Raw genomic sequence first — 25591 nt, 5'->3', positions numbered from 1 at the left:
CTGGGTGTAAAGCTATTGAGTGTATGTTGTACAAGTATTAATTGACCTGAAGGGGAATGGCCATGAAATATTACACCAAAGGGTAACATTTTGCTGCTATTGCCCTGAGTCGGTATTTCTTATCCCTTTGATGTTTCTCACACAACAGAGTGGACAGTGTTTAATCACAGACTCACAGAACTGTAGGGCTGGAAGGGACCTCAGCAGGTCATCTAGTCCAGCCCCCACACTGCAGCAGGATCAAGTAAACCTAGACCATCAGTGCCAGGTGTTTGTTCAACCGCCAGAGATGGCGATTCCACAACCTCCTTTGGAAGCCTATTCCAGTGTTTAACTATCCGTATAGTTAGCAATTTTTTCCTCATATCTAACGTGACAGAGTTCCTCCTCTACCTTGGTGGGTCTTGTGCTTATTGGCAGATTTGCTCACCTCAGTGATCTTCCCCACAGTCTAGGTCAACTCCTCCTGTGTCTGATCAGGAGCTGGGAGGTTTGGGGGGAATCCGGGCCCACCGTCTACTCCGGGTTCCAGCCCTGGGCCCTGTGGATTGCAGCTGTCTGTAGTGCCTCCTGTAACAGCTGCATGACAGCTACAACTCTCTGGGCTACTTCTCCATGGCCTCCTCCAAACACCTTCTTTATCCTCACCACAGGACCTTCCTCCTGGTGTCTGATAACGCTTGTACTCCGTAGTACAGTAGACAGTATTTGGTCCTGCCATGAGGGCAGGGGACTGGACTCGATGACCTCTCGAGGTCCCTTCCAGTCCTAGAGTCTATGAGACTGAGTCCTCCAGCAGCACACCCTCTCCCTCTCAGCTCCTTGTGCCTCTTGCTCCCAGCTCCTCACGCGCACTTCCTCTCCTCTGGCTCTCCCTGGCCTGACTGGAGTGAGCTCCTTTTTAAACCCAGGTGCTCTGATTAGCCTGCCTTGATTGGCTGCAGGTGATCTAATCAGCCTGTCTTCCTTAATTGGTTCTAGCAGGTTCCTGATTATTCTAGTGCAGCCCCTGCTCTGGTCATTCAGGGAACAGAAAACTACTCATCCAGTGACCAGACTCCTGTACCCCACTGGTTTGGGTCTGTTACACTAACCTAAATCTCCCCTGCTGCAGACTACCTCTTGCCCTACCTTCAGTGGACAAAAAGAACAACTGATCACCATTCTCTTTATAACCTCCCATAAGATATTTAAAGACTTATCAGATTTCCTCCCTCCCCAAGTCTGACATCAACACCTCTCCTATTAATACACACCAGAATATTAGCGTTTTTTTGCAAATGCATCACATTGTTGACTCTCATTCAATTTGTGATCCGTTATACCCCCGGATCCTTTTGAGCAATATTACTGCCTAGCCAGTTATTCCCCATTTTGTAGTTGTGCATGTGATATTTTTTCTTCCTAAGTGAAGAGCTTCATACACTTGTCTTTACTAAATTTCATCTTGTTGATTTCAGACCTATTCTCCAATTTGTCAGTGTTGTTTGGAATTCTGATCCTGGTGTCATTCACAAATTTTATAAGCATATACTTCACTCCAGTATCCAAGTTGTTGATGAAAATACTCAACAGTGCCAGACCTAGGACAGAACCCTGTGCAACACCACTAGATACATCCTTCCAAGTTTGACAGTGAACCATTGATCACTACTCTAAGTACAGATTTCCATAGACCTTTCCACTCACTACCCAATCTCCTTTCAGCCAACCAGGAAAGGCCATATTCAATGAACTCCTGCCAACTATCCATCGTTTCTGTGGAGCTGGAGCAGACTTCGCTCATTCTGTTCTAATGGGGAGTTCATTAGCCCTTCCAACCTCAGCTTCCACAGCTACACCCTCAGTTTCTGGGAAGAGCCAAGCTAAGATTCTGCCTCTCTGATAACATAAGTAGTAACACCACTCCCAATCTGTAAACACTAGCACCTGTGTCCAATATGAAAGATTTGAAACAAGCAATCTGAAATAGGTAGGGTAAGACAGAAGCAGACACGAGAAGCCTCTTTCAACTCCAAAAATGTGAAGTCGCTCCGCTGTTGACCACAGATGGTTTCCCTTCCTCACCCAACGTATGCAATGGTATTACAATATAGACAAACCCACAAATAAACCTTCTATAATAGAAGCAGAGCCATACAAAACCGTGCTAATTTGTGGGCGTCTCAGGAACTGGCTTGTTCTACCCAACCTCAATTTCATTTTTGTCAGTGAAAATTCTGTCTTCGTTGATTGTGTGCCAAAGTGGGTTACCCAGAACGCCCATAGAAACTCTGGGGCTTACCTTCACCCCTTTATTCCTTTTAGTTTTCTTCTATACCAGGCATTTACTAATTTTACTGGTTCACATTTTGCAGATGTGGTTCCCTTTTTTTGTTTTTACTGTTTTTCAGAAACATTCAGCAAATGAACAGGAATCTGTTCCTCCCTCCAATCTACAAAAACCTTTGCAGTTAAAATTCCTCCTGAGACCATGGGTCTCAAAGCAGGTCTCAACAATTCCCCATCTTTTCCTTGCTGAAAAGCCACCACAGCATGTAGCTGTTACTATGGCAATTGCCCCTGGAAGTAGGACTCTTGTTCACTGCAAATCAGTTACCTACAAATCATTTGTTTCACCTAGGCCACATCTTAAAATCCATTGTATGGAAATTTCTTATTAAGACACCTTTCCTGACATTTATTATGCAGTTATTAGCCATAATGAAACCCACACCAATGATTAACATCTGCTGTCTCTGCAATCCAGACCTGCTCAAATTTCAGAGGTCCAATTTTCATGCCCAATTTTCCCCATATTTGGATAGGTGCACTTTCTCCAGTAACTGCCTCTATTTGACATCAGTTAGGAGTTTCAGTTTTGGGTCTCCTATTACCCTACCATTAGCAGCATGTCTGGTCTACTAACTTCTGTTTGTGCCAGTGTCATCTGTTCCTGTGCACATCAGACTCTAACGCATTCAATAGCCAAATTGCCATTGTTATTTAATTGTCCTGATCCTAACAAAATCTGTGGGGCTGATCCTTGTACCTCCAAGTTTACCCTCCCCCACCAAGTTGATGTCCCTCCTGTTTCCCAAAGTGGGTGGGAGACTTTCAATAGATACTTGTTATGCTCTGTTCTGGCTTACCTTAAATTTATTATAATCCTTCTATGGCCAATTTTTTCACAGTACCAGCAATTAACTGAACTGCTTCTCAAGTTTTTGCATTATTGCCAACCTACCTTGCTTTACAAACCAAATTAAAAAGTTTTCCTAACCATTCAAAACTGTCATAAACCAGATTAGAATCCCCTTTTCCATCAGGCATATTAGATCCAGACCTGTCCTTACAGGGCTCATGGTGATCAGTTTCCATCTTTATCAGTAGCGGTTGCTTCCTTTTCTGGTGGGCTCCTGCAAGGAAAGATTGAAGTTCTGTGGCAAATTCCTCAGTCACAGAAAGCATTCTTGGCCTCCTTTCAATGATCTTGAGCTGAAAAGCTAAGCCAAGCTGCAGATCTGTAATTTGGTTCATTGTTAATTTAGCTTGGAAGTCTTAGTCCTCACTGATATCTGGGTATACCAGGCACAACTCTTCATGTCCTATTCCAGTTGAGGTGGAGTCTGTTCTTTCCCTTTCTTCTAGCCCTTAGCTGTGCCTTGGTCAGCTCAGATTGATAGCTAGATTTTAGCTGCATATCAAGAGCTTGTACCATATCCTTGTCGTCTCTGCCCCAATGGCTTTTGTACTACCTGAGCTTGAACAATCTAACCTCTCTGGATTAGAAAAAGGGTATAAAACTGTTGTAAATATCCTGTTTTACCCAAATTCTCAGTCTGGCCCAATTCCTAATCCAGACAGCTAATTTCCAGTATAGTACGCAGCCCTTTGAGCTCCTTCTGCAGGTGATTTTTTAGCTCCCTAAAGTCATTGTTGCAGCTGTCTCTATTTACAAGCACCAAGTTGAGCAGATATTTCTTTGTCTCCCCTATTACGAGGAACATCTTTTGGTCCATGATAGTCTGTTTGTTGGTCACTTCATCAGTACATCTTGCCTGTCTGCACTGGAAATTTTGTAGTATGACTTCCAAATCTTCTGAATGCTTTCTGGCTGCTGCCCCAACGAAGATTTTATCTCTGACCACTGGTGGTCTAAGTCCTTTCTGGGATACCTTCAGATGTTGCTTAGATTCCTTCTGTGAAGTCTTTATCTGAAGCTCTTTTGGTCATCTTTGATTTCTGCAAGCATCTCCACCATTTGTTCCATTTTGGTTCAACAGGAGTACTAGTTCATAATTTCTCTCCTTTGACACTCTTATTCTATTCCTGAAACCAGTTATGCCCCCTTTGGCCTGAGAGATCAGCCAATATTCATGGCCCTGCAGAGCTGTTTCCAATAGGAGGAGAAACTGGGGATACGAGTCAGGTATTTTCTTTGGTACAATCCTGTTTATTTGCAAAGAACATACAGACAGTCCTGTCTTCCTGAAGACAATAGAAACAAACAATTGGCAATTCCCTTACTCCTTATTTCCTAGTCTTCCCCTCCAATCAGTCTGGAGCTCTGTCCTCTCTCCAACAGGGCCATATTTACGACTGCTCCTCTCACTGGCTTTCTGCCTCACAGGCACACTGTTTGCCAAACAAACCAGGAGCCCCTGCATTTGCCTACAGTCCAGGAAAACACCCAGATCACACAACTTAGCTCTGCTCAGGCTTTGTCATGTGGCCCAGTGCCTTCAGCAGGAACTTCCTATTGTTTCTAGCTATCATTACGTCAAAGGGAATTTCATTGCTCCTTCCATTTACCCTGAAAGAACGGTGTTTAGCACACCCATTGGCTATAACTAGTTCTGTGATTTTATAGCTTAAAGACCCACTTCAGGCAACCATTAAAGCCTCCCAGCATAACAATATACTACAGTATAATAAAGAATTAGCACTGAAACAAAAATGAGGTGTACAAGTGCATTAAGAGCTTGTCTACACAGAGAAATTGACTGACAGCTATAGCAGAATAGTTTCCCAGTCTAAATAAGCACTAAAGAAGAAAGGACTCTAAGCAGATGATGAAAGTTCTTCTTGTAGTGATCCAGATCAATCCTGTGGTTCTGGGTGTTAATCAAAAGCAAATGAACGCAAATGTTTAATTTGCACAAGCAAACTGGAGCCTAAGAAAAGACTGTATGGTAACTATTCTTTATGTGGATTCAGATGCATATTCCACTCAAGTGTCCGTGTGGCCAAAGACGGAGAACTTTACTATCAGTACCCACAGGGATGACGTTTGTATCCTCTGGTACATAGGGCAATGCTGCTGTGACCCACCTCAGTTCCTTTGCACCAAATATCAAGAGTTGAGACTCTGATGCAGAGGTGACAGAGGATGGCTTTAAAAAGCTTGCTCCTAAGCAACCAGAGGAGCTAGCGAACAGGAGCGGCTAACAGGAGTTTTGTGAGGGAGTTCTCCAGGTAAAGGAGGACCCTTGGGGTAAGTTTGTTGTGGCAAAATGTGCAGACGATACAAAATTGTTCAAGATAGGTTAAGTCCCAGGCAGACTGCAAAGAGCTACAAAAGGATCTCACAAAACTAAGTGACTGGCAACAAAATGGCAGATGGAATTCAGTGTTGATAAATGCAAAGTGATGCACATTGAAAAACATAATCCCAACTATACATATACAATGATGGTGTCTAAATTAGCTGTTACCACTCAAGAAAGAGATCTTGGAGTCATTGTGGAGAGTTGTCTGAAATCATCCAGTCAATGTGCAGCAACGGTCAGAAAAGCTCACAGAATGCTGGGAATTATTAAGAAAGGGATAGATAAGACAGAAAATATCATATTGCCTCTATATAAATCCATGGTACGCCCACATCTTGAATACTGTGTGCAGATGTGGTTGCCCCATCTCAAAAAAGATATATTGGAACTGGAAAAGGTTCAGAAAAGGGCAACAAAAATGATTAGGGGTATGGAACGGCTGCCCTATCAGGAGAGATTAAAAAGCCTGGGACTTTTCAAATTTGGAAGCGATGACTAAGGGGGGATATGATAGGAGCTCTATAAAAGTGTAGAGAAAGTAAATAAGTGTTATTTACTCCTCATAACACGAGGACTAGGGGTCACCAAATGAAATTAATAGGCAGCAGGTTTAAAACAAAAGGAAGTATTTCTTCTCACAACATACAGTCAACCTGTGGAACTCTTTGCCAGAGGATGTTGTGAAGGCCAAGACTATACAGCGTTCAAAAAAACACTAGATAAATTCATGGAAGATAGGTCCACCAGTTGTTATTAGCCAGGATGGACAGGAATGGTGTCCCTCACCTCTGTTCACTCGAAACCAGGAGTGGGCGACGGGATGGATCACTCGGTGATTACCTGTTCTGTTCATTGCCTCTGGGGCACCTGGCATTGGCCACTGTCAGAAGACAGGATACTGGGCTAGATGGACCTTTGCTCTGACCCAGTATGGCCATTCTTATGAATGGGCTGCTTAAGATGAAAGGCGGATATCATCTTAGGTAAGAATCTAGGGTGCAGTTTAAAGAAACCTTCTCTTCGATAAACATTGTAGAGGGGGAGGGGTTCCAGCTATTTCTCAGGAGGCCCCAGTTTCTCCCACTCTATAGGTCAACAGGATAACCACTAAAAAGGCCGTCTTCATCAATAAGTGAAGCAAAGAACATGTTGCCATCAGTTCAAATGGAGGTCTTGTAGGACATCTAAGCATAAAATTTAGAGCCCATGTTGGGGTGGGGTCTCATACTTGGGAGATTCCTCAAACCTTTAATAAACCTCAAAGACATAAGGTGAGCAAATATTGAAAACGCTTCTACTGAAGGATGAAAATGTATATTGTGGCCAAGTGAACATTGATCAAGCTAACTGATAACCCTGACTTCTTTAAGTCTATCTAGGATAGCCAAGATAAGGATTCGGATACAAGCTGCTAGAGCTGACACCAAAACCTGAATCTCTTCCACTTCTGCAAGCAAGTGATTCGGGCTGACATCTTTCTACTGCTCAGTAAAAAATGGTTACTCATCTTTTTGTAACTGTTGTTCTTCGAGATGTGTTGCTCATATCTATTCCAGTTAGGTGTGTGCACGTGCCACATGCACGGATGTTGGAACTTTTTTCCCTAGCAGCTATCCGTCGGGTCAGCTGTGGAGCCCCCTGGAGTGGTGCCGATATGGTGCTCTATATACAACCCTGCCGGCCTGAACCCCCTTCCGTTCCTTCTTGCCGGCTTCTCTGACAGAGGGAAAGGTGTGTGTGTGTGTGTGGGGGGGGGGGAATAGAATAGATATGAGCAACACATCTCGAAGAACAACAGTTACAAAAAGGTAACCGTTTTTTCTTCAAGTGCTTGCTCATATCAGTTCCAGTTAGATGACTCCCAAGCCTTACCTCGGAGGTGGGGTCAGAGTCAAGGTATTGCAGACTGGAGAATTGCCTTGCTGAAGACAGCATCATCACGTGATTGGCAAATGATGGCATGGTGTGACATGAAGGTGTGCACCAAACTCCATGTGGCAGCCCTGCAGATGTTCTGAAGGGGTACATGTGCCAGGAAGGCTGCCGATGAGGCCTGAGCCCTCGTGGAATACGGCGTGACAGCAGGCGGGAGGACTTTCGCTAAGTCATAGCAAGCATGAATATGCGCCATGATCCAGGAGGATATGCGCTGGGAGGAGACCGGTGAACCTTTCATCCATTCCACTAAGGCAATGCATAGTTGGGTTGTTTTGCGAAATGGCTTTGTTCAGTCTATGTAGAAGGCGAGCGCCCTTCTAATGTCCAGCGGATGCAACCACTGCTCCCGGAGGTGGCGTGCGGCTTTGGATAGAAGACTGGTAGGAAAATATCCAGGCTGACGTGGAAGTGGGAGACGACTTTCAGTAGGAAGGCCAGATGAGGCCTGAGCTGCACCTTGTCCTTATGAAAGGATGGTATATGGGGGCTCACACGTTGGAGAATGGATCTTTTCCAGCCCCTTTAGGAAACGACTCACGATAGGGTGTGCAAACACTGACCACCCAGAAACACCCAGGTGAAAGGCTAAAATAGCCGTGAGGTGGATCCACTTTAAGAGAACTGAATGCCAGGCGCTGATCTTTCAGGTGCACCAGGTAGTCCGGGATGCATGGGATAGAAGGCTGGAGTGGGAGCACCTGTCGCTGGGCACACCAGACAGAAAACCTCTTCCACTTTGCTTTGTAACTGGTCCTGGTAGAAGGTTTATGGCTCTCTAGGAGCACTCACCTGAGTGGGTCCGAACAGGTGAGCTCTGCTTGGTTTAACCACAGATCTTCCAGGCCGTAAGGTGAAGTGACTGTAGGTCTGGGTGGAGAAGGTGGCCGTGATTTTGGGAGATGAGATCGGGAGTGAGAGATGGGTGGATTGGGGACCAGATCGACAAGTCCATGAAGATGAGGTACCAGCACTAGCGAGGCCAAGCTGGAGCCACCAGGATGACGTCCGCCTGGTCCCTGCAGAACTTGAGAAGCACCTTGTGGATGAGAGGAAATGGCGGGAAGGCGTACAGTAGTTGACTGGACCATGGAATCAGGAAGGCATCTGCAATCAAGCCCTGACTGTGACCCTGAAAAGAGCAAAAGGTTGGGCACTTCCCATTGGCCCGCGTGGTTAACAGGTCAATTCGGGGAAACCCCCAGCTGTGGAAGATGGAGTGGATGACATCCGGCCGAATCAACCATTTGTGAGTGAGGAACTGTCTGGTCAAGCTGTCTGCCAGTACGTTCTGAATGCCCAGAAGGTATGAGGCTTGCAGTGGATGGAGTGGGCTAGACAAAATTCCCATAGTAGGAGGGCTTCCAGGCAGAGGAGACAACCGAGCTCTGCCTTGCTTGTTTATACAAAACATAACCGTGGTCTTGTCCATCAGCACCACTACACAGTGGCTCTGCAAGCCTGACAGGAATGCTTGGCACACAAGGCAGATTGCCCTGAGCTCCTTGATGTTGATATGCAGGGCTCTCTCCTTTACATGTCACAAGCCTTAAATCGTCATGCTCCCAAGATGCGCTCCACAGCCAAGTGCCGATGCATCCTTCACCAATGTGAGAGTAGGCTGGGGAGAATGGAACTGTATCTCGGCACTTAGCAAGTGGGGTTCCAGCCACCAGTGAAGGGAATTGAGGCTATGTCCAGACTGTCGCAGCCCAGGCAATACGTAGATGTGAGCCACGCCTGCAGGGCCTGAGCTGCTGCCTGGCATGTTGCACCACATAGGTGCAGGACGCCATGTGACCTGGCACCTGGCAAAGGCACTGTCTCACCGTGGTGGTAGGAAAGTTGCAAAGGCCGGTGATTACCTGCATGAGGGCTAGGTGACAGACCTCTGGGAGGAACACCCTTACCCGGTTTGCATCCAGGACTGCCCCAATGAACTCTATTGTTCGTGTTGGGGTGAGAAGAGACTTGTTGACATTCAGAATAATGCCCAAGTGGTCGAACGTATCTCTGACCAATTGTACTTGCGATTCTACCTGCTGGCGAGATCGACCTCTTATGAACCAGTCATCTAGGTACGGGTGACATGCACATGGTTGCCTCAGGAATAGGTGACCGAGAACATGAAGATGGACGGACGTCTGGAGGAGCGCCCTGGGCTTAGTGGTATGTCCAGGGGGTCCAGAACTGCCAGTTGGGCACTGAGATGTCCCATCTGATATTGCCTGGGCCTGATTGAGGTACCTCTGATGCCCCCGATGCCTTACCCAACCTGAGGGAGAGTTACTGGGAGAGTGACGGCCAAGGAGAGACGGTGCGCTGTGCCAGAGGAATTTCTGCATCCCCCAAAGAGCAGGATGGGTGCCATATGGCTTGGCGGGATCCAGACGGTGACCGGCGGTGCTGTTGTGGGGATTGGTACCAGGATGTCGTCCGGTGCCGAGAGGCTCAGCCTCGCCTCAGTGGATAGTGGCCACGAGAGTGTGACCGTGAATGGTTCCATGTTGGGGAACAGTGCTGAGTCGGTGAGCGGTGCTGTGACAGAGACAACGACCTGGCAGCCTATGTCCATCTCGAGCAGAAACGGCTCAGAGTATCGGGGCTGCGAGACCAGTGTCGCGAGCTGGACCGTCGCTGCGAGTCAGACCGGCACGGAGCATGGGTGTGGTGCCAGGACTCAGCGGCACAGTGGTGCTGGTCTGGGGGCGGCCGGCCCAAAGAACACCGGCTTGCCCCTTGACAGTGCTGGGGCTCGAGCTGGTGTAGGCCTCGAGACTGGGTACTTGGGCACTATTATCTCAATGAGGCCTCTGGCGGCCTCGAAGGTGTCGGGTGTGGAGGACAGCGTGATCTCTTCCACCTGCAACTGCGAGGAGTCCAGCAGTGCGGGGCTCCCTTGGGGGATAGGGGCTTGTGCAGGATGAGGCCTACTGAAAAGCAGGTCGGCCTTATGTCCCTGGTCCACGCCGTGCCCTGCCGGGGGTGCAACTGCAGCCTCGGGCCTTTGTGGAGGCTCCTCCGTGGCCTGCTTCTTATGGGCGGCCGGAGAGTGAGAGGGTGCTGGGGAAGAGTGCTTTTGGGCCTGGGAGATCGCCGGGCCCTAGAAGGGCATGCTGAGTCCTTTTTTGGGTGCTGTAGTTGGCATTGCCAGCGGGGCGCTCCGCACCAGGGCGCTCGGGGCTGGGTCTTGAAGCGGACGAAGGGCATCCTCCATTTGGAGTTGTTTAAGTCTAATGTCCCTTTCCTTTCTAGTGCAAGGTTTAAATGCTTTGCAAATCCTGCACTTATCCACTTGATAGGCCTCTCCCAGACACTAAAGGCAGGAGTTGTGGGGGTTGCCTGTGGGTAAGGACTTGCCACAGGAACTGCAAGGTCTGAAGGATAACTAACAATAGTGTCACTATACACAGAGATAAGTAGAATAGCTAAGGAGAAGTGGAGCACTTGTGAGCAAGAGACTGAGTTCCAACAACTGTCACTGGCAGTAAGAAGGAACTGAAGGGGGGGGCGGGGGCAGGCTGGCAGGGTCATATATAGAGCATCATATCGGTGCCACTCCAGGGGCCTCCACAGCTGGCCCAACGGGTAGCTGCTAGGGAAAAAAGTTCTGACATCCGTGCATGCGGCGTGTGCACACACCTAACTGGAATAGATATGAGCAAGCACTCGAAGAACACTTGTACTTCCACAGAACAGGTAGGCTCTAACCCCACGAACCATCAAGGAACCATGCCCTGAGGTGGAGGACCCCTAGCTTGGGTTTGTGTAAATGACCTACATCTTGGAAGAAGAGATAGTGGATGATCGGACGTTTGATTGCCAGGTAGATGGACAGATGAAGCAGGCAAGGATACCAAGCCTGTCTCAATGAAGTCAGGAATATAAAGGATTACTCTGGCCTTGTCTGGTCTTATCTTGTTCATCACTCTCAGTATTAGGAGGAATGCATAGAATGGATCCTTCATCCAAGATAGTAGAAAGGCATCTCCCAGAGACTGATGGCGTAGACCTCTTGAGCAGAACAGATGACAGTTCTTGTTCCTGAAGATAGCAAAGAGATCCACCTCTGGAAATCCCCAAATTTGGAATATACCATGGATCTGAGAGGCCAATTCCCATTCATAGGCCTGCTCAGAGCATTATCTGAGGTGTTCGGGCTGCTTTGGAGGTGGACAGCTGAAATATGGATGTGATGGGTTATATACCAACTCCATAGCTTTACTGCTTTGGCACAGGGAGGGGGATCTTGCTCCCACTTGTTTGTTGATATAGAACATGCAGGCTACATTGTCTGTCATGATCCTGATTGATTTGCCCCTGATGAGGGGCAGAAAATGAAGGCAGGCATTCCTGACTGCCCTGACTTCCAAGATATTGATACAGAGATTGGCTTCCTGAGGCAACCATCTGCCCTGAGCAAGTACTGAGGTGAGCTCCCCATCCTAAGAGGAAAGCATCTGTTGTCACAGTGATTGCTGGATTTGGATGAAGAAAAGGAATGCCTGCACCAACGGTGAGTTGATCTTTTCACCAGTCTATGGAGTCCTTTATATGATGAGGAATTAAGACTTGTTTGTCTGCGCTGTTTCTGATCAGTGAATATATCTTTGAGCCAAATTGTCTGTACACAGCCCAGGGATCCCAGTATAGCTATTGCAGGGGCCCATATGGGAGAGTGTGGCATCTATGATTGGTCCCACCCATGGTGACGACCACAAGAGTCTTTCTGTGGTTGTCAAAGAGTGAGTTCTTCTATGGATGGATAAGGGAATCCTGCACAAGATGGACAAGACTGAAAGGTCTCCCTCCTCCTCAGTATCCTCTAATGGGGGGCACCAGCAGAAAATGCCATTGAATCAGGAGGTGCTCAAGAGTGATATCATCTCAGGGACTGGTGTCTCACTACCAAGAGGCATTCCGTACCCACAAGCAGTGGAGATTCTGGTTCATCTGCCACTGCTAAGTCTTTCGAGTACCTAAATTACTGTGGAATTGTATGAAGGACTGGTACTTATGCAGTGGCATGCTTGGTTATCAAAGCAGACATCACTGTAGATTTGGTTTGCACAGTACTGAGGCCCCAACTGGAGGTACCAATGACAGAGATGAGTTAGTGGTACCCATCTGGAAGAGTTCTTATCCCTACTTTCCTTGTCGCATGTAGACAGTAATGACAGCTTGGCCAGAGCCATGTTTGTTCTTAGAGCTCTGGGACTTTCCAGCGCCACCGGTCCCGGAAAAAAGTCTTTCATGTCTACAGTACTGTGCTGAGAGGCTGAGGCTTTTGAGACCATTTATTTAGTAGGGAACCAAGGTATTTTGGAAGCAGGCTCCTTATGATGGGAGACAGATCTCCTGTTTTTGGTCCTGCTAGTGAAGGCAGGGGGCTGGACTTGATGATCTTTCAGGGTCCCTTCCAGTTCTATGAGATAGAGAGAGATAGAGAGAGAGAGAGAGAGATCTATTATATATTTATTGAGCCACCATTGTTGAGGTCTCTAAAGTCTTCCCCTTCCTAGGGGAGACCTTAGCCAAGATCAAAGGGGCTCTAGATTTGCCTGGAGAAGGATGTCTGGGCACGGGAGGGTGTCTCCTTATCGGACTCTGAAGGAGGACAAAGGGAACGCTCTATCAGCAGCAGCCTCAACTTGATCTCCTGGTTCTTTCTTCCTCTGGATTTGAGGGCCAGGCAGAAGTTATGCTACTGGGAAATGTGAGACTCTCCCAGGCAGCAGACACACAGTGTCCAGTGCATATCAAGATAGCCTTCCAGCAAGAGAGGCAGCATTTGAGACTTGAGAGAGCCAGGTATGCTCTCTCCAACTGGAAGGAGAAGAACAAGGTAAATCCTCTCACTTCTTATCTGCTAATTATAAACTAATACTAAACGAACAAAAAAGAACAATAGCCAAGACATGCTCAAGGCGCACATGCTAAGGCTGAGACAGTTGAGAAGGAACTAAGGGCGGTTTGCCCATGCAGCCCTGTATAGTCTTGGTGCATGGGCCAAATGGACACTACTAATGAAAAAACTCTGATCAAGGGCTCAAGAGGTGTATGTGCACCTGAAGTAGAGCACTCATAGTAACATTACTTGAAGAACAACAATTAACATACAAGTAGATAACTATCTTTTCTTTGAGTGGTTGTAGACATCATATTCCACTCAGGTGATTTACAAGTCATATCAGAAGGAGGTGGGCTAGGAATCTACTTAAAGAATGACTACATAATGGCCTTCCCAATGTCTGCACCTGATCTAGATGCAGCCATAATAGCATAGTTTGGTAAAAGTATGTATGGAAGATCAGACAGCAGCCCTTCAAATGTCCAATATTGTTGATAAATGCCATCAGTGTCACTTGGGCCCCAGCTGAATGGAGGTGTGCCCTAAGCTAGTGCATATGCCATCATAATAGAAGAAGGGCCACTTTGTCTATGAAAAAACTGAGTATATAGGGGCTCTGCCATTAAACTTCACAGCTTGCTTACTCATCTTGCATATGTGATATCAAGAAGAGCTGTCTTCCGGCACAGGAAAGACAGAACAAGTTGCCAGGGGTTCATATGGAGGATGCATAAGGACAGCTAGCATGGTATTAAGGTCCCAAAAAGAAACTGCTTCCTTCTTTTCCGGTGGAAAAATGATTTCTCTTAGAAATCTCACTACCATGGAGTTCAAAAAAATTAACTTCTCTTGGATCAGAGGATGGAATGCTCAGATGGCCAATAAGTAGACCCTCAAGGAGCTGAGAGACAGGCCAGAGGATTGAAGGTGTAACAGATACTCCATAGTGTCCTGAATGTGGGCTAACACTGGATGGATCCTTGGGTCAGTGACCAAATCGAAAACACTTCCACTTGGCAAAATAGGTAGCTCTAGTGGAAGGTTTTCTACTGTTAAATAGCACTTCTCTAACAGCTTCTAAACAGCATCCCTCCTCCTCCTCTTAAACAGCTAGGGGAGGGGTTAAGTACCTGGAATGTGCGAGCACCACATTTAGAGATACTGCTAGGTAAAGTTCTCTGGTTTCCGTGCGCTGGACATGCACAACTGAGTGGAATATACATCTGCAGCCACTCAAAGAATAGATAGCTCAAAGGTTCTCTATCTTTGTCATGGGGAAGGCAGGGAAAGAATGACTTGGTAAATCATTTCATAGCCCTCCTTTCCCATTCCCCATCCTGCTACCTGCAGTTCAAAATGTTTTGTTGTGTGGCTCTGCCATCTGCTATACAAGTGCTAAGTATTAACAACCTCAGACCATACTTTACAAACATAATTTTAGCAACCAATCAGTAGTTAGTACTATATCAGTACCTACTAATACTAGACTAAAATGGCAACTGCTGCCACCACTTTGTGATCTTCTAAACTGCTCCCACAAGCTCTGTTTACTTTTACTCCCTTCCTCACAGGTTCCTTATTGTACTAACCAGCCTTTTGGTTGATGGAGGACACGAGTTACTGCAGAACCCTTTGAAACACTCCAAGTGGCCAGAGAGGTGACAACTTAGTGGCTAAAGGCATCCTCTCGTCAGTTCCAGGAATGCTTTAATGCTCCCATACCTTGTCCAGCACACAGCACACCATTTTAAGATCATCAGAATGGTTTCTCATCAGGGGCATTCATGAAAGAGTACACCATTTCCCCAGCTCTCTGTGCTCCATTCTTTTCAGAGAGCAGGGAACTTAAGTATGTAATCCTAGCAACCTTAGTCATAATGGAACAGTCCATTGTTAGGCAATTCCACTGCATGCAGAAACTTCTGCTCAAAATTATGGAGCTGGAAATACTCAGCCAATTGAGGTCACTTGATTTGGGGTAATTGACAGGCCTGTGCTTTTCATCGGTTTTAATTTTTACAAGAGAATCAAGAGCACAGAGCTTTGAATGGGAGCATTTATTGAAATACATAAAAACTCAACTAAATAAATGACTGGATGACCAAATCTGTAGGGGTTATTCTTCTCCCCTCACTGTACACCAACATTCCTTGCACCTGTCATTTTTGTTTTTTAAACAGAGTCCTCCATACATATCACACATTGCTTTAGGGAAAAACCACAGACTAAAATGAAAAAGATAAGCAAGGCACGACAGAGAAGAAGTGACAAACTCTGAAGGGTTACAATTACTCTTTCATGAGCTGATCCATCTACCTCCTGCAGAGTAGCAGGGAATGGGAGTGGAGTAGGCAGGCAAAGGAGTATGTGTACAGGTCAGAGAGAAGAGCTGAATGAGCAGGTAGGGTGGTTGTAAAACCAGGGGAGCAAATTTGAATAGAGAGAGGTAGGAAGCTAGATGGGGCTAATATGACCTGGCTTCCCTAAAAATCTCTCTCACTGCAGCATTCTGGACCTCCTGGTTCCTAACAAGTAGTCCATGGACTACCGGTAGCCCAGAGAGCTGTCCGGTTGCATTGTGCTGGCTCTCATCTATTTCGAACAGCTCTGTATAAAAACCTAGCAGCTGGCAATTCTATGGTAATCATTATTAAACCAGAATAGCTCTACTATTCAGCTGTAAGATCTGGTACTACCATTGGCAAGAAGGGTGACAAAGCAGCACTTCAGGAGACACAGACTGACCAAGGTAGTTGCTCTGTTTAGTTTTTGACAACATTCAGAGGTAGCTTTGGGTGGTGCATATGTGCTCCTATAACAGTGCTATCTGATTAGCATTTAACCTAGGGAAATTTTTAACTTAACAATTGGACATAGTTTGCTGCCCTGCCCTCCACTCCCCATCAAATTGCAAAGGTTGGCTTATACAAGATTGTCTGAAGGTGCCTCTGAGATAACCAGTGAGAATTTATTTATCCTCACTCATATCCCCACTCACAGTTTCTCTGACTTCAGAAGAAGGGGCAGTAGGTCATTCTCTCAGGGCTGTACAGAAGCTAAGTTATCTCAACAAGCAGCTGATAAAGACTGTGCAGCAGTGCTGGTTTATTTTGGAGAGGGATAATTTACACAAGATTTTGCCCTGGGTCAGATGGAAATCCTTGCATTTCCAAAATACAATTTTATTTTGGGAAGCAAAAATAACTCAAGCTGTTAAACTCAAAACAGTCTCAAGTCTACCTCCCTATATTTGGATGTAGAATGAAAGTGTACAGACAAACAACTGTATAGCAAAAGGCTCCAAATACAGTTCTGAATGTGCCTTTAAAGAACTTAAAAGAGTCCCTTGCCATTAATGTCCATTTTCCATATCAAAGTATGCTCAGTTTACAAGGGGGGTGGGGTGGAGGGAGACTCCTCCACTGCCCTCAGTTGCTTTCAGACCTTCAAGTTCAAACTCGGATCTGAGTCAAGCTAACTTCTTCTCGGGCATCATGGCCTACAAGAGTTTTGCAGGCCAAATCCAGCCTCCAGTGATACCTGTGCAACCCCATTAACTTCACTGATTGGAACTTAGTAAAAACAATTCTGCTGAAAATGCACAAATAGAAAGAGAATCTGATTCACGGATCAAATATGGAAGAAACCTCAGGTCATCTAGTCTAATCCTCTGCTCAAAGCAGGGCCAACCCCACCTAACTCATCCCAGCTAGGGCTTTGTCAAGCCGGGCCTTAAAAACCTCAGGAAGGAGATTCCACCACCTCCCTAGGTAATCCATTCCAGTGCTTCACCATCCTCCTAGTGAAATAATATTTTCTAATATCCAAACCTAGACCTCACCCACTGTGAATTGAGACCATTGTTCCTTGTTCTGTCACCACTGAGAACAGCCTAGCTCCATCCTCTTTGGAACCCCGTCATGGAGTATGGGGGAGTCCGGTCCTGTACCCTCTTCCTAAGACCCACAGTGACTCTCAGCCAGCCAGTAAAACAGAGGGTTTATTGGACAACAGGTGTGCAGGTTACAGCAGAGCTTCGAGGCACAACCAGGACCCCTCAATCAAGTCCTTCTGGGGGTTCAGGAAGCTTAGTCCCTAGCTTGGGACTCCCTGAATTCCAACCACCCAGCCCAAAACCGAAACTGAACTAACCCCCTGCAGCTGGCCCCTTCCTTTGTCCAGCTTCCCAGGCAAAAGTGCTGACACCCCTCCTCCCCACCTGGCTCAGGTTACACTTAGATCCTGTCCCTCACCTAAAGACATCCCCGGCTTTCCCATCCCCCACACAGACAGTCCCTACTCCATCACACCCCCTTTCTGGTAGTTGAAGGCTGGTATCAAATCCCCCCTCATTCTTCTTTTCTGCAGACTAAATAAGCCCAGTTCCCTCAGCCACCTAATCCTTTTTCATTGCCCTCCACTGGACTCTCTCCAATTTGTCCATATCCTTTCTGTAGCGGGGGGGGGGGGGGGAGCAGGCGTGCAAACCGGACACAATACTCCAGATATGGCCTCATCAGTGCAGAAGAGAGAGGAATAATCACTTCTCTCAATCTGCTGGCAATACTCCTACAAATACAGCCCAATATGCCACTAGTCTTCTTGGCAACAAGGGCATACTGCTGACTCATATCCAGCTTTCATTCACTGTAATCCCCAGGTCCTTTTCTGGGGAACTGCCACTTAGCCAGTCACCTGTAGTGGTGCATGGGATTATTCCATCCTAAGTGCAGGATTCTGCACTTGTCCTTGTTGAACCTCATTATATTTCTTATGACCCAATCCTCCAATTTGTCTAGGTCACTCTGGCTTCTATCCCTATCCTCCAGTGTATCTCTCTCTACTCCCAGCTTAGTGTCATTCGCGAATTTGCTGAGGGGGCGATCCATCCCATCATCCAGATCTTTAATGAAGACGTTGAACAAAATCAGCCCCATGACCACCCCCTGGGGCACTCCACTTGATACCAGCTTGATACTAGACATCGAGCCCTTGATCACTACTTGTTGAGCCAGATGATCTAGCCATCTTTTTAATCCACTTTATAGTCCATTCATCCAGTCCATACTTCTTTAACTTGCTGGCAAGAATACTGTGGGAGACTGGATTAAAAGCTTTGCTAAGGTGAAGGTATATTACGCCCACTCCTTTCCCCATATCCACAGAGCCAGTTATCTCATCATAGAAGGCAATCAGGTTCGTCAGGCTTGACCTGCCCTTGGTGAATCCATGTTGACTGTTCCTGATCACTACCTTCTCCTCCAAGTGCTTCAAAATGGATTCCTTGAAGACCTGCTCCATGATTTTTCCAGGGACTGAGGTAAGGCTGACCAGTCTGTAGTTCCTCAGATTCTCCTTCTTCCCTTTTTCTTTTCTTTTTTTTTTTTAAAAGATGGGCACTATATTTGCTTTTTTCCAATTGTCTGGGACCTCCCTGATTGCCACGAGAATGGCCAATGGCTCTGCAATCACATCAGCCAACTCCCACAGCACACTTGGATGCACTGCATCCGGCCCCATGGACTAATACATGTCCAACTTTTCTAAATAGTCCTTAACCTGTTCTTTCAGCACTGAGGGCTGCTCACCTCCTCCCCATACTGCGCTACCCAGTGCAGTAGTCTGGGAGCTGCCCTTGTCTGTGAAGGCCAGGCAAAAAAAGCATTGAGGACTTCAGCTTTTTCCACATCATGTCACTATGCTGCCTCCCCCACACTTTCCCTGACCATCTTCTTGTTGCTAACATACTTGTAGAAACCCTTATTACTCTTTACATCCCTTGCTAGCTGCAACTCGTGATTACACCTTCCTGATTACACCCCTGCATGCTCAAGCAATATTTTTATACTCCTCTCTAGTCAGCTGTTCAAGTTTCCACTTCTTGTAAGCCTCCTTTTGGTGCTTAAACTCAATGAAGATGTCTCTGTTAAGCCAAGCTGGTCTCCTGCCATATTTGCTATTTCTGCACATCGGGATAGTTTGTTCGTGCACCCTGAATAAGGTTTTTTTTAAAATACAGCCAGCTCTCCTGGACTCCTTTCTCCTTCATATTAGCCTCCCAGGGGATCCCACCTATCAGTTCCCTGAAGGAGTCACAGTCTGCTTTTCTGAAGTCCAGGGTCCGTATTCTGCTGCTCTCCTTTCTTCCTTTTGTCAGGATCTTGACCTGGACCATCTCATCATCACTGCTGCCAAGGTTACCACCTACTTCTACTTCCCCATTCTTCCCATAACTTTGTTGGCTTTGCAGGGCCAAAAGGAGCTGAAAGCAGTAGTGAGAAAAAATAACATCGTAAAGTCTGCAGATCTGACAATGAATGCATAGGATAAAGTTAGAACTGTTAGCTAACAGACCATTTTTACAGTTATTTTGGAAAGCAGAACTGCTTTTTAAGTTTTTTTAAACATATTGTAAAATTACATACAGGTCTAAGACATTCCAGCACTAACACTTCTCATACTCTTTCCCTTTCCTCCAATCAGGGCCTTACATGATTAGCAGGCTTTCATTTTTTGGGTTTTGTTTTTTCTAAATAAACTGATAGAGCATGATACAATATAGCAGTCCCTTTCAGCATCAGCCAACCACTGGCTTCATACTGCGTAAGTGGACCATGTATGTCTAGAAGGTCAGTAGTCTTATCAAACATAACTTTAAAGAGATGGCTGCTATGTAAAAATACACAGCTGTAAATGTTTTAATACAATTATCTGGAATTTTTTTTTTTTTTAAAACCACATTCACGGAAGTTAATTCATCCCCACCCCACTGGACTTTCCTGCACTTTGAGAACTTGTTCTGAAAGTACTATAGCGCCCAAGCAGATCACTCTACTCGTTTTCCCAGCACAATATGAACTATTGTGAAACTATAGCTTTAAGGGTATTAAGACTATTTTCGTGAAGTCACTTGAATGCCATATAGTAACAATAGAAGTTTTAGCCCTTGTCTGCACACAGGAGTTTACCATTTTAACTACAATGATATGGTTAAAGTGGCACAACTTCCCTACAGAGGATGCAGTAATACCAATATAGAAGTGCTTCTATTGGTATAGCTGTACAGGAGGTGGAATAAGCCATACTGGTATGAAGGTTGTACTGGTATAATTATTCTAGTTTTAAAAAAAAACCACCACCCCTAAAAAAAACCCACTATACACCTAAACAATTGTTCTACCAATACAAAATCTGAGTGTAGAGTATACTTAAGGCTATTTGGCCCTGGAATTTGTGAGATTTCTTGTTTTTTAAAAAGAATGCTTGGTGCCAGTGGAAGCTATCCTAAATTTTCTAATTTAAAGAGACATACACCTTAATCTGTGATTCTTCTCCAAAGAAGCTGAACTTGCTCCCAGATCAGAGCATGTTCTTGCCAATGGTGTTGTACCACACAGGTACTGCCAGGCACTAGAAAAGGTTAATGAATTTTGCCGTGATTTCATTCATCTGTTATTTACTTTACCAATTCTGCCAATTAACAAGACACCAATGAATTATCAGCAACTTTCCCTGTCCTGCAAATGCGGAGCCAGTGTGTACACACCAATCATTTCCACAGTGGAAAACTGTGATTGGATATAGTAGAAAAAGTAGGTTCATTTTAAAATAGCCTTATATTTAACCAACCTGTGTTGGTAAAAAAGTAAAATTATTTACGTTTGTTGGAGCGTGATGAGGATCTTTTGCCACTTTTGGTGCTTTTGAAACAGAAGATTCATCACCACCAAATTAAATACATTTATAAAAAACTGAAGAGAAAGAGCAGAATACTAACGGGAGATGGGTCATATGAGGGAATGGTTTCACTTGACTTTCAAATGATTTGGGATATTTATACTGCTTTCTTGAATCTCCTCCCAACCCTCACACCATATATACGTAAGGAAAGGCTTTATATTCATGCTACAGAGAAGAATATGGTAATCACTACATGGTACCAGAATTTCAAGAAAATTAAATATTTTCATGACAACTTCCTACCTGCCCTCCTTACATGCAATACAGAACAAGAGTAATGAAGTCTAAAGGAACAAGAATCTATTATAGGTTACAGCAGTGGTTCTCAAACTGCATCCCAATCAGCACAAAGCTGCAGCCCATGTGACATCCTCAGGGCCATATAGGTAGTGTATACATTGCGTGGATGCAGTCCACATAATGAAGTTCTTAGGACACCTTGCTAGTCTCTCATCCACAGTAAAGGCATGGGAGTACACTGCAATAGGATCAGTTCTTTACATGGCATTTCCCTCCTTCAGATTCCAAAAAATGATCTCAAAATGCAATGGAAAAGCTTAAGGACAGCTTGCAATGGCATTGCATAGATATTTAAAACAGGGGCTGACACAGGCTAGAAAAAGTTCTACTTTCTGCAAGAAACATTTAATTGAACACAATGAGTTACAGGAGGACAGGTTTACAGAATAATAACCGTAACAGACTGTTTAAAAATGAAAATAATTCTAACTGGCAGCTGTACCATTGCCAAAGCAATGCCTAGTGCAGCAGCAGTAGTAAAATTCAAATCCAGCCTTCTTGTAGTACTCCAAATGAGCAACAATCCTGTGGAATTTTTTTTTTTAAAGGAAAGGGTTAATATAGCATCAGTCACTTTGACATGGGATATTTCTCAACCAACCCAGTGGCTTGAGTAGAACTACTCCCAAAGGTGGTCATTACTTTCCAGGAAATGCCCTGGGTCCTCACTGTTATTGCTAAACATTCCTATTAGACAGAGGCTCTGGGGAGTTACTTTTGTCCCAAATTTTGGGATACCAGTAACTCATACAACTGGTTAGAGGTGCAATATTTGAATTCATCTTTTATATATTCTCAGTGGACACTTCCAGGCATGAATTATGCATGGATACCCTAAGACAAAAAGAATTTGCAATCAAGTGGATATTTTCTTCAATCTATATATAAACTTAGACCTTCCCTATCTCCTCACTCCACCCCTCCTGGATGATTTAAATTTTCATCCATCGCTAGTTTCCCCCACTATTTGCACAAGAAGAGACCGAGGAATAATTCAAGGTACCCATGGTGAAGCCAAAAAACTTATGAACACATTAAGGCAGGTTTCACATCATTTCACTGTTGGACAAAGAATGCTGGTCACTCCACTGCACATGCAAGTAAGAAAGAGTCAATGCTCAATAAAAAGCATTAGGTTCATTTTTAGATATTATAGAAAAGTCAAAAACTTTTGCCTTTCTTGTTTTAAAAGAGGTCAGAACATTACTGCTTTCACTTGCAGATGGATATACAAGTCTCTGGGAATGGACTTCCTTCACTCCACACATACTAAAGCAGAGATTGGAGTGCTTGGCACCAGAAAAGAGGAGGAAATTTTCCTCACTGTTGGCCAGAAATGAGTCATACTGTACCTTCTATTTTTAGCTGCAAAGGTGTCTCCAACCAGACTTACACCATGAATATTGATACTACACACCGATATACTTAGCTCTGAAATGCCTAATGAGCTATGCTTGGACACACACAGGCTTCCATGCCAAGTACTGGCAACTAAAGCATTCAATGTGGTGTTGGAACTAATTATAGAAACAGATTGCCACTGATACAAAATTGATTCATAGAGTGTAATTTTTCAAGCTCATCACAGCCTGAAGTGGAAGAGGCACCAACTTTTCATCTCTTAGGACTACTCATCAAGTCCTATCTGGTCTTAAGAGAAAAATGAAATTCAGTGACATGAATTCACATATGGAATGACAATCTACAACATACAGTCTGGTACAAACTGGTAGTTTACAGCAAAGTGGCCAAGGAGTGAAAGAGCATCTCTCTTGCCCTCCGTGTGTGTCAGGAGAGGAAAAAAATTGTTTCTCTAGGTCACTGTTAAAAAGTACTAAGATAGAAAAGTCTGGAAAAATTTGACCCCACTGTATCATTGATCCATAAATAGGAGGGAATTTGGTTTCAAGTTTTAGCTCTCCCCCCACTTTTGCATTCCTTTATTCACCTTTACACTTTTGTATTCCCCTGACCCTTTAGAAAAGGAGGGGGAAGTTCATCTTCAAAAATACCCAGCAATTAATGAGCAATCAGCTTCTCAACTTTTTCCTGAAGTGGACATCGAACATGCTCAAAAGGTACAGGTGGATGGTTGGTGCAATTTAGTCTGCAGACACTCTTGGCTTTGTAAATAGTTGTGCTGACCCTGCTGACAGGGTTTAGACTAGGAATTCTTAGATGGAACTCCCTGGAAGAAAGAAGCAGAGAGAAACACTTGGTAAATCAGCAGGGGCTTTTACATTTTTGTAGCAAGTGGTCTCTTTAAGGATCAGGGTAAGGTCTCATCTAGATCTTCAACACGACTGCCTCTTTGGCCCCAGCTTTTCACCATGGTAGTCTGTTATGTTATCTAGCTGGCTGCTGTTTATGGACTGTTTCACTAGAAAGGCCCAAAAGGTATGGAGTGCTCAAATAAGGCTACAGTTAATCCAAGTGGCAACATAAGGAAGAGGAGGAAGCCCAAATATAAGACAGCATCTTCCATAGGCCACGTAAGTTCCATCATAATGATTAGCCTCCCAGTATGGAAAAACAAAGGTCACTCCTGATCCTACATGGCACTCAAATGCAACTGCCACTGCCTCCAAGGGCGTCTTTTTCTTTTTTCCTCTTGGGTCATTTTAAGGCTCTTGTCTTCCTCTAAGTTTTTATTTCTTTCCCAAGAAGCTCACAAGTCTACAGTCTAAGCAACAAAGCCACAAGGATACTGGCTATCTCATTTTAGTGACAGATTACAGGTTGCTTTTCCTGGGATATAACTTTAAAATGATCAAACATTAAATAGTCATTGAGTACTGTTTTTGTCTCAGTGCATAAATTTAACATATGGCTCCTGGCTAGGGTTGTAACAAAGCAATACATCAAGAGAACACAAATAATGTTAGTTTTTGTTCCATAACATGGCTTATTGTGTTTGGGTACCGCAGTGCATATCACACACTAAATGAAGATCAATGAAGTATCTTGGGTTGGCACTACATTAAGAGTTGAAGACAAAACCACTGCTTGATTTTTTTTTAAATTAGTATTAGTTAAAACAGCTGAGTATGGAATAAATAGTCTTCCTTCAAAATGCACCCACATATCTTGGCTGTGTACTAAGCACATGTGATAAGTACCAAGTGACAATCCGGGAGAACAAAATCCTCTATTTGATCCAAAGAATAGGTACAGAATAGTCAGTAACAATGCAAGCTCACTCCATATATAACGTCTCCACCAAAGTATCTCACTCCTGGCCTAGAGGGACCACCTGGCTTCTCTGCTAAGAATGTCAAAAGGGGGTTAATCTCAGTTGTGATGGTGTTATGACAGAGCCTCCTGTCAATTTAGAATTAAGCCCCCCAAATTACTTTCACATTAACATCAACCCCACCCCAACTTTCAGGTCACCATCACCATGCGTGTAGAATTGAGCCTGTGAGAAAAGGTTTAAAAACAAAACAACAGCTCAAAAGATCCACACTAAACCCATGTATTGTTAAAAGAAGCTCCTACCCCCTTTAATGTGCATACTGGAGAAGGATTTAGTGCCAATTTTAAGATTCCATTTGGATACATTTTCTTCCTCACCACAGTGCTATTCAGTTCAAACTGAAAGGTGAGAAAGGAGGTAAGTGTCAGAGCTACCATTACCTGGACTATACATTCTCCATCTCCTGGTCATGGTCTTGTTCCTCCTCTTCCTCCTCTCCTTCTTCATCACCACCTTCCTTCTCTGAAGGAGCTTCCCCATCCCTTGCTATTTCCTCCACATGGGCAAGCATGTCAGCCATCAGTGCTTCCTCCAGCCTCTTCCGCACCTGCTGTACAAGCTCCTCCTGCTTCCTACCAGGAAAGAATTAATACTTGTATTACTTTTCACAGCTGCCAAATTCAAGGGAAGAGTGTGCAAATCCCTCAGCTGTGAGGCTGCAGAAGGGTGATGTAGGATGCTACAAAAAACAGAGTATTTTAAAATATCACATCATGTTTACGCATATTTTATGTGGAGCTGGTAGCAACACCAATTTTGTCTAACACTTCCCATAATATGACCCTGTTTTCAGTTGGCTAACATTTGGGCTGAAATTTGGCATACCAAGTGTCTGCCTCAGCATAATCCATATGCACAAGAGGTTCAAATTAAGGTTTCAAAGGTAACCTAATTCTGGCATTTGCTAATTTTTGTGTGTTTGATTTTGCAACCCGAAAAGACAGTTACTCACATTTGTAACTGTTCTTCGAGATGTGT

At 44.8% G+C, this 25591-nt stretch overlaps 1 protein-coding gene and 1 long non-coding RNA gene across 4 annotated transcripts in view; one reads left to right on the top strand and one right to left on the bottom strand.

Moving 5' to 3' along the window:
* The first annotated feature begins 7365 nt into the window (after positions 1-7365).
* LOC115638735 lies at positions 7366-17036 on the top strand. Its single transcript, XR_003997516.1, has 3 exons — positions 7366-11982; positions 13153-13311; positions 14889-17036. It is a non-coding gene; the product is annotated as an uncharacterized LOC115638735 (long non-coding RNA).
* A 4647-nt stretch (positions 17037-21683) lies between these two features.
* MBD3 (methyl-CpG binding domain protein 3) overlaps positions 21684-25591 on the bottom strand; it is a 34496-nt gene continuing 30588 nt past the window's right edge. For all 3 annotated transcript variants that reach the window (XM_030540457.1, XM_030540456.1, XM_030540458.1), the window contains exons 6-7: positions 24994-25185; positions 21684-23545 (exon numbers count right to left, since the gene is read on the bottom strand). In XM_030540457.1, coding sequence (XP_030396317.1) covers positions 24999-25185 — 187 coding nt within the window. In that variant the 3' untranslated portion in view covers positions 21684-23545; positions 24994-24998. The remainder of the gene's footprint in view (positions 23546-24993; positions 25186-25591) is intronic.

The sequence above is a fragment of the Gopherus evgoodei genome, chromosome 22, assembly GCF_007399415.2.
Source record: "Gopherus evgoodei ecotype Sinaloan lineage chromosome 22, rGopEvg1_v1.p, whole genome shotgun sequence".
NCBI lineage: Eukaryota > Metazoa > Chordata > Testudines > Testudinidae > Gopherus > Gopherus evgoodei.
The sequence above is the reverse complement of the archived record's forward strand: the minus strand, read 5'-3'. Positions and strand labels throughout refer to the sequence as shown.